Source organism: Thalia democratica, chromosome 9, assembly GCF_965202585.1.
Source record: "Thalia democratica chromosome 9, ktThaDemo2.hap1.1, whole genome shotgun sequence".
NCBI classification, from domain to species: Eukaryota; Metazoa; Chordata; class Thaliacea; order Salpida; family Salpidae; genus Thalia; species Thalia democratica.
Window position 1 is genome coordinate 17417950 of NC_139173.1, and position 10119 is coordinate 17428068.

The 10119-nt window shown below is 24.9% G+C and overlaps 1 protein-coding gene across 1 annotated transcript; it reads left to right on the plus strand.

Annotated features, from left to right (window-relative positions):
- Window positions 1–2877: 2877 nt before the first annotated feature.
- On the plus strand, window positions 2878–9203 carry LOC145844608 (acetylcholine receptor subunit alpha-1-B-like). Its single transcript, XM_082952006.1, has 10 exons — window positions 2878–3068; window positions 4509–4663; window positions 5632–5740; window positions 5799–5908; window positions 6024–6172; window positions 6326–6520; window positions 6784–6944; window positions 7757–7883; window positions 8006–8118; window positions 8780–9203. The coding sequence occupies exons 1-10, from the start codon at window positions 2880–2882 to the stop codon at window positions 8942–8944; spliced, it is 1473 nt and encodes a 490-aa protein (XP_082808132.1). The 5' UTR covers window positions 2878–2879; the 3' UTR covers window positions 8945–9203.
- The last annotated feature ends 916 nt before the right edge of the window (window positions 9204–10119 follow it).

Consider the following 10119-nt stretch of genomic DNA (forward strand, 5'->3'; position numbering starts at 1 on the left):
AGTTGCAGGTAGCAAGTATTTTAAAGTTTTATATATTTAATCTCTTTTTAAAAGAATTGAATATTTTTAATAAAAGCCGTAAACATTTTACAACTAAAAGTTAATTTCAGATTTAAAAAAGTGATATTTACTTAATTATTTTATCATGCTTTGTTAAAAGTTACTTTAGATTTATCAGCTAACATAAACCTATTTTTTATATTAAATCAGTAAAAAATAGATTTACTAAGACAAATCTAAGAAAACCTTGTAGATCACATTAAGAAATTTCATTTCAATTTATAAAAAGTTATTGCTAAAGGTATTTATAAAATAAATCTATCGTACAAATATTATACAATTGACTTATTTTCTAACATGTTTAGCAATAACTTTGTATAAGTTATTAAACTAATTTGTATTAGTTATGGCAAAAAAATTATTTTCGAAGCCAGTATTAAACTTTTTTATTATCTGCTTAATTAAGTTTCATTTACATGTAACATAGATTAAAACTTGCTGCTTAGATGTGTTTTTGTAACTGGAAAATGCGTTTTGCTACTTTCTTTAAGTTTCAAACTAACACTAAAAGGTTTTTTTTCTTCTTTAGGATTTTTTTTGTTAACTATTTTTGATTTATATTGTTATAATGATTTCGAATAATATTCGAAAACTTGATAGCTATAGAATACAAATTGGATTATAATGTGCAAAAACTTTGAGAATCTTTTTAAGGAATTAAACTGGAGACTTTTAACGTTGTATCTAGACTAACATTTATTTTAGAGATAACTTTTATAATTCATTATAGCTTCTTTTAGCTTTTCACTCTACTTTAGTAACTTAGTCTTTGTAATTAAACAAAACTTAAAGATCTAAATGTTTCATTAAATATTTTTGGAAGAACCCTAGCTTGTGTTTTCAACTACTTAAAGGTATTTGTTTTACTACTATTATTAACTTTATTTGATGTTCTTTAGTAGATATTATTGTTACGATAATAATAAGTAGATATTACGAGGTTTTAAAATATTTCTATTTTTCTAATAACAAGTTTAAGTTTAAACTTGTTGATGTAGTGAATTTTTTTAACTTCTTAAAGGCTGTATATCTAAATAGTAAAACAATTCATGAAATAAAATGATTTCCTTAGCCTAATTTAAGAGTTTTTTCATCAAAACAGAGCTAAAGATACTAACTAGTATCTATTATTATATCTTTTAGATAAGCGAGACAAAGATCATAGAAATTTTATTTTTATAATAGTTTTCATCAACAAGTAATAAAAAAGTTTAAATGTTCGTTTTCATTGTAAGCATGATGTCTATTATAATTCGAATTTTTAAGTACAAAGCTATCTTCACCCAAGTACAACTATTTTTGATACAATACAAGAAACTGATAAAACAGCGTTTTAACATATTGTTAATAATTTAAAAACTTTAATACCCTAATAATATCATTTTAAAAGCTTTTTAAGGTTGAAGACAACTTATAATCAAACTTAGCTTATCGTAAAATTTTTTTTTAATATGAAGCTTATATTAAATATGTACTTTTTTTATAATTTTATTTAAATTAAGTTATTTAACATCTAACGGGTTTGACTAATTTTGTAAGTTTTGAGAGAACTAAGTTTGAAAAGAAGAAAGTTGCAGCTGTTAGTTTGGTTTTAGAACTACATCTCGTTTTTATATTTAGTTAGTGTCTATAAGCAATTTTGTTATAACAAAGTATATAAGCTGTAAACTTTAATAAGTTCTGTTGATTAAACTAACGCTAAAAGCTGGCTATTTTAAGTTATAAAAAAATCTAGAATCTTTAAGTTTTTTACAGTATGTACGCTTTTTATTTAAGTTATTATCTTTTCTTGTATACGTCTTTAACAAATTATTCTTCAAAAACTATTTATATGTTTCTAGCATACTTTTCAACATCAACAAATTGTAACTATTTTAATGAAATTAGAAAAGGTATAAATTACATTACTAAATTTTTGTTCAGCACATTTAATAGTTATAAAGACTTTAAAGTGTAATTTAGCAATATAAACCTAATAAGTATTTAGATTTAATACACAAAAATTATTACTAAAACTTTTTTTTCTAAAGATACAAGATCAGCTAAGTCATTAAATAAAAGTTAATTTTTTTTATAAAAAAGTTTGCTTAGTTATTTGATTATTTAGTTTTACTTTTAAACAACTAAATTATTGTTTAAAACGATGGTTTATATTTTTTAAAAATATTAATCTAATTAAGAAAAAAAAAAACATAAACATATTTATCAAACAGTTGTTTTAAATTTAATATAACGATTATAACAATTCAAACATTTTTTAAAGACTTTAAAACAAAGGTTGGCAATTTACAACCCTCTGGCCAGATCCCGCCCGTAAAGCAAAAAATGTTCAGATTTGTTTTTTTTTTGTAGTACATACAACCCAAGTTAATAAAATTACAACTATTAAAACTTAAATTTTGGTTTTATTTGTTCGTGAGTGATCCATGTTGTAATTTTTCATTGTCTCATTTCGTTTTGGTTATAAAAAATAGTTTCTTTAACATAACTTTACAAAAAGTACAAAACCCGTGAAAGTAATTATTAATATATGCTGTTCGTTAGATATGAATAACAGCCAATTGTTGTTTTTAATATATTAATAACTTAAAAGTTCTAACTAGTCTATAAGTTTTATAACTTCTGAAACTTAACTAATTCTAAGTGTATTAACAGCAAACTATTGATTAAAAAAATGTTTTTTACATAAACTTAAAAATTAAAAAAGAAAAATTAATGTTTTTTTTTAATCAAGTTAAAGTTTTACTTTAAAAAAAAACTTTCTTATTAAAACTGATATATACAGCCTAACATATTTTTTTTTAATTTTCAGTTTTTATATGATTAAGATTTTAGCTTTTGTGTTAATTTACTTACTATCATCATTAACCATCTGCCTAGCTAAGTCTAAAGCAGAGCTTATTGACAATTTGTACTTGAACTACGACTCTAGAATAAGACCGAGCAAAGTTTATTCAAAAAAAGTTTCTGTCGAGTTCGGAGTTCATTTGATAGAGCTTCTTGATGTGGTTTGTTTACTAGTTATTATATTTTAACTAAGTTATTGTTGTACAGTCAAAACTTTTTGCTTATTTTTAAAACGAATATCTTTAATAGCAAAACCTAATAACACGATGGTTTTTTGACAGTACTGTTAACTCAACAGACTTGTGCTTTTGGGTTATTTTTTTTCAAATACAGTAGACTACCGCTTAAGTACGCACTTTTTTTGGTACGCACCTCGCCTTAAGTACGCACTTACCTAGAAAGACAAAAAAAAATTAAATTTTCTTAGACTTGGATTTTTTCTAAAGACTTGTTCCATAGAGTCATTTTTTGGCGCTTTCCATCCATTTTTTTAAATTTCTAAATTTTTTTTATTCAAAAACGTTCAGAATATCTGCAAAAGAAAGGCTAATTTTAATGTGACATAATACAAAACTAGTTAACCACAAAAACTAGTTACAATTTTTATTAAGTCAAAATAAACATATAAAAAGAAGCAACAACAACAAAAAACTAAAGTTAAAAAAAAATAAATGAGCATCTTATCATTGTGCACTTATACTATAAATGTTTCTACTGATATAAACTTTCTCACAAAAACAGTCCTGAAAAGTTTTTCTTTCATATAAAAAAATCAAACACTTTTTAGCTAATGGAAAATTATAGTAAATGTATTAACTAAACTAAACTTAGCTTGACTAGCATTATGTAGAAACTTTTTATAAGAAAATTAATCCTTTGAAATATATTAAAAATTTTTGCAGATTTGAATTATTTATCAAATGTTAATTAAAATAAAACTACTTTTTATTTGGCTTAATTATTTGGTAGCTAGTTGTAAGAAAGAAAACAAACAACTAAATTTCATATTATACTATATCGTCAAAAAGTACGCACTACCCGTGCTAAGTACGCACTTTTTGGTCGGGTTCAATTTGCGTACTTAAGCAGTAGTCTACTGTAACTCATTATTTTATTGGTAGTATATTTTTCACGTGTTTTATATAAATTATTTGTTTTTTCTTGATATAAAATATGTTTTAAAGCAAATTATTTAATATGATGCCAAATTTTTAATCTTAAGTATATCAAGGAAATTATGGTATTTAAATTTTGTGTTGAATAAAACGTAAGTTAACTATAAGTAAGAGTCAAACTAACAATAAAAAAACTTAATTTATAAAAATCTAAATAATTAATTAAACTTTTTTATTGCCAAAGGTTAAAGTTTAATGTATAAATTGAGCTCTTTATCACTTAAAAAAAAACTAGCAATATTAATAAACCATATTTTATTTAAAACACAATACTGATATTTTTTAACTAATATTCAGTTCGAACAAAAGCTAACTTTTTCAGTTACAATTAGTTTCTAAATAACTTTTGTTTTAAATTAAAACCATAACCTTTTACTTAAAATAGTTTTTGTTTATTTTTACTTTTAAAATCGTTTTTAAATGAAGAGTGAAGTGAATCAGAAAATAGAGACAAAAGTAATTTTGTCACACGTCTGGAATGATCCGAGGCTGAGCTGGAATGTAACGGAGTACGGAGGAGCTGAGTATATTTTCCTGGAAAGCGAGAAAATATGGCTTCCTGAGCTAGTGCTGTACAACAAGTTAATTTTTTACTAAAATAAATAGACATATAAATTATTGACACACAACAAGTTATAATCCAATGGTTATTATTTTATTGAATTAATTATTAAATGCTATTTGTAGGATTATGATGTTAGCTTTTTTCGACCAAACTGAAAATATTTTATACAGTTAAAGAAATTTACATATTAGTCTCAGAAATTTAAATGTTATAATAAAATAAACTTTTTTTTTTCAACTGTATAAAACTTACCTTAAACTAATTAATCTTTTAACTCGTCATTTAATAAAATGTTGATCTTTAGCACTAAAACATATTAGAGCATATAATTTGAAAAAGTTTAAATATGCATTTAAGTCATGTATTTAAATATTTACTTAGTTTACACTAAAAATAAAATTTAACACAATAAGTATAGTTTTTTACATATACTGTTTTACTATCTAAATTAACTTTTAATTTCATTTGTAATTTGTTCGTAGGTATCATGTATAAATTTATAACACAAATTTTGTCATCATTTTATATTTTAATCATAATGATTATAACTGTTAAAGTTAAAAGTGGTTTTAATGTAAACTAAGAGGTTGCCTTACGGAAGAAATATTTTAATTGTTAGGTTTTAGTGAACGAAAAACAATTAAAACACTCAAAAACTTTGGTCCATGGACCTGGTGTACGAAAAAACCTTTCGGTTATCGACTCATACACCATGGATAGAGTTAAATGTCTTGTCCAGGGCTATTTGACTTATTTGAATAGTTGAGGATTAAAAAAAACTTATATTTGCGTAGTTACAAACAAGCTAAAAGAGTATTATACGAATTAATTAAATGTTTGACGTTGTTTTTTCACATATCGAAAATAATATTAAAGCTCACCTAACGAAAATACTATATAAATATGTAATCTAGCAACACTAATATTGTAAAAAAAAATTTGATGAAAATAAAGTAGTTTAACACTGTTACGTCATTGTTTCAGTGCCGATGGAGACTTTGCAGTTTCAATACGAACGAAAGCACTGGTTCATCATACTGGGAGAGTTGAATGGAGCCCGCCCGCTATTCTTAAAACTTTTTGTGAAATGCAGGTACAATTAAATAAACATAACAAATAATTGTTTGAATTTACTTTGATGACTTCTTAAGGTCGCAACGTTTCCTTTCGATACTCAAAACTGCACAATGAAGATAGGAACTTGGTCCCAGGATGGAGGTGTTCTTGATGTAGTTAATTTAGATGAAAATGGAAATGAAAGGTTTTGATTTTTTTTTAGATTTAATAAAACGTGTTAACATTTACCTAAGGCAGCTAACACGTCTTAAGAGTAGTTTAGTGTAGACTTTTTGGTACTATAAACACTTTTTTAACAGTGCGTGTCTTGAAAAACTAGGAGACACAAAGTTTTGTGGCAAACGAAAGTGCAATCCAGCAATAATATCTAACTTTGAAGAAAATGGAGAGTGGAAACTTTTATCAATAGGCTGCAACAAGCATTATGTAAAATACATATGCTGTGCTAGTTTGTCACATATTTAAACTATCAGAACTTATTTAAAAAAGTCTGTTTCAAAATGTTAAATAGTTTTTTAAGTTAATACTTAACTGCATTCTAGTATTTTCCAGTTCTTTTCCTTTTATGAAGTTATTTTTTCAAGTAATTTTCAACACACAGAACCGTATCCCGACATGACTTACTATTTTGTGATAAGGCGCCGTCCTCTTTACCTCATCATAAACATTCTGTTTCCGACTCTTTTGTTTTCCCTTTTGACATCAGCAGTGTTTTACTTGCCATCTGATGCTGGAGAGAAGATAACGCTGAGTATTTCTATTTTGCTCTCGCTTATTGTTTTCTTACTTGTTGTAGGTTAGATTACTGTTAATAATATTATTACTTTGCTTATATTATGGATACAAACTTGTTTGAAATATCTAAAACTATAACATAAAATAAGTTAAGACAAAAGCTTAAAACAGTCTTTTGAATAACTAAAAGTACTTTTACTCACGTTTAGCTAACTACAATACATATAATTTGAAACGTAATTAAAATAATTCAAAAAAGATCGAAATAACAGTCAAATCAAATGGTGCTTGTTTTACTAAATCTAATACACATTAGTTTTACAGTTGAAGCTATACCATCAACAGCAAAAGGAGTTCCTCTCTTGTGCCAATACATTGTGTTTACCATGATACTAGTTTGCTTGTCTATTGTCTTCACTGTTATTATACTTAATGTGCACAACCGAACTCCTTCGACTCATGAAATTACACCAAAAACTAAAAAGGTGAACATAAAAGTACATAGAGTAAAAAATCCTAATTCGTCAACTAGTAATACTAAAAAATAGTTATCGAAATATCTTAAATGTTATCGAAATATCTTAAATCCGGTACAATGTTTCGCCCAGTAAGGCTCTTCAGCTATAGAATAGGTCTAAAAAATTTATTTAAAACTAATGAAGGAAATACATTTAAAACCAAAAACAAAACAAGAGACTAATAAATTGATACATTTACAAACTAAAACAAATCGAAACTAAATATAGTTAAATTAACTTGTATATAACATAATTTATTGTGTCTACAAAATTTGTGAACTATTATTGTTCAGATTAGGACTAAAAACATAATACTAAATATTACTTATAACAAAAGATTGCATTTTTCTTACTTTAATAGTTTTACTAGAACTGTTTGTATTAAAAACTTTAAGCATAATACTGTAAAATTATTTATTTTAGATTTTTTTTCTTGTTTACTGCAACTTTGTTTTTGTAGTTGAACTTAACAAAAAACTTCTTGTTCCGTACAAAGTTTAAAAAACTTTTACCTCAAAATAATTATACAGTATTGGTAGTACGTTGAGTAAAATACTCTTTGTTTACGATATCTTAATCATAAAAAATATTTCAGTTAAATCTTAGTATATGAACTTAATTCTAAAATACAATGTTAAACTTTAAATATGTTACTTTTACAGCACTAGTTGCTAATTAATCATTGTGAAGTATATAACTACTGTTTTTGGCTATCCTTCTCTGGGTTTTGTTTATAAAAAACCACAATTTTAATTTAGCTCAGTTTGTTTCTTTTACAGCTGTTTATTGAATGGCTTCCTAAACTTATGATTAGTTCCACAGTTAAAAAAATACATACCAAGTCGGAAGATGATAACATCATAAAAGAGTCAGCAAGAAATGATCATATATATGCTAACATGAGTGGTTTGTTGATAGAATTTATTATTACGTTAAAAAATAAGTTGTTTAAACCAAAAAACATTTCAAAAAAAAAAGTAAATATCATAATGTGTTTAGTGTTCAACTATTTCTTGTTTGTTTGTCAGAAATTTCAGGAAGAGCAAAGAAACCTGAAATTCTTGGGTACGAACTTCAAAAGGCTATAGAAGGTGTTAATACGGTCGCTGATTACTACCATGACCAATATGAAAGTCAAAAGGTTTATTGTTAAAATGTTGTGAAATATTAATGATAATATCATAGTTATTGTTAGTTAATTAGTTGAAACATAATTAAACTTGAATGTAAAAAGAAAAGTTAAATTTTTAACTTAAAACAGTTCTCAAAAGATTTATTACTGTTCTAAAGTATAACAATTAAAAACTAAAGAAATGTTTCTTTAAAGCTAACTAGTTAAATTATTAAATCTTAAATTTCCACCTTAAAAATATAAAAACTTTCTATTGGACTTTTTCTAAGCATATAATCTTAGAATCTATATAGTATAAATAGTTTTAAAAACTAATCTTTTTATGTAAAATATTTAGCGCAGTAAAAATGAGTTTATAACTAAGTATTTTAATTTATCGTCGCTTTTTAGAATAATTTATATGCGCAGCACAAACATCAACAAAAGCTTCCGAGACAATCTACGACTGTTTTTTTTTTCTTATGATAACTCACGAGGCAGACATAATTACAAGAAGTCGCTATTTTACTTGAATCAAACGGTAAATATCCTACTAAAGCAACTGCTTGTTTTATTACACAATGGCAAAAATATCTTAGCTTTGCTTTAAATAACCGAAATATTATTACTAGTGAAGAACTTTTTTTTTAACTTAAAATTCTATGAATCTACATATATAAAAAATTCTTAGAAAGAAGATGAATGGAAGTACATAGCAATGGTTCTGGATCATTTTATTTTGTACATCTTCATGGCGGCTTGTTTTGTAGGAACTGTTGTCATATTTGCTGGTAGGTTGATGCAGCTTGATAAAGAAGAAGAGTGTCTGAAGAACAATGGGGAGCATTGTCTATAATGTTTTTTGAGATTTTTTTAAAATTTTAATTTTTCTTTTAAAAGCCTTTTGAAATTGTAAAGTATCCAAACTACGATTAAAATGTTTTCGTTAAATGTATAATCTTAAAAATACACACTTGTTATGAAATAACTATTTTAGTATAACAAAAGCTAAGCTTAATTATTTTATTGATACAGATTAGAAAAAAATTTTTACTAACCTTCATGATCTATTTCCACCTTTTTTGATATGTTAGCTATTATAATAAAACTATTTCGCTAAATATAAAGTTTAATCTTTATTACTTAGATAATTTTGATAGTTTAAATAGTTTGTGAATTTTACATGTTTTAAAACCATTATAGATTTTAGTTTCAAAAAACCTAAAAGATGTAAGTTCATTATAATTTAATAATTGTATGTTTGACTAATTAATAACTTTAAAAGTTTTTATGAAAATAGAAAAGTTATCTTATAGAAGTTTCAGTATATACAACGTTCAATAAATAATTGAATTGTGAAAAAAGTTATGCAAAGGTATAGTATACTTTTAACTTGTTTTAAGAGTAACAATCAAAGGACTCAACTTGTATCAAAGAAGATATATACAAATGTATTTATTTACCAATTTTATAAAACAATATTCAGTCAATTAATTAAAAAAATTGATGTGATCATCCAATACAATCAATTTTTTTGTTATTTTCAGTAATAAAACGTTGTTTGAAAAATCATGATTTAATAAATATGTATTTAAAGATAGTGGGAAACAAAATATGAATATAGTTAACACTAAATAAATTAATTTATAATGACTTTTTATTCATGTACCACAATGGGGATTCTTACTTTATAAATTGAACAGAAAACTAAAAAGCTTTTTTTTTGCGGAAATATGTAATACAAAATCGCATTTTAATTAAGGCGGTCGTAAAGATAATGTGTTTTGTCTAGGTTTTTATTTGCGTCTTTAAAGTTTGTAAACAGATGCAAGTTATACATGAAATGATAAACAAGTATGTTTGTAAAAAGGATAAATATTTTTTGCCTTTATTATAAAACAGAAAAATTTTGTACTCACAGTTAACAGAGTCAAGTTGCAGTTAGTTTGTTATTTACGGTGCACTAAAATGTTATAAATTGCGAGTTTCCGTGGTCTTAAATCTAATTAACTTTTAAAGGGCTTCTCGATA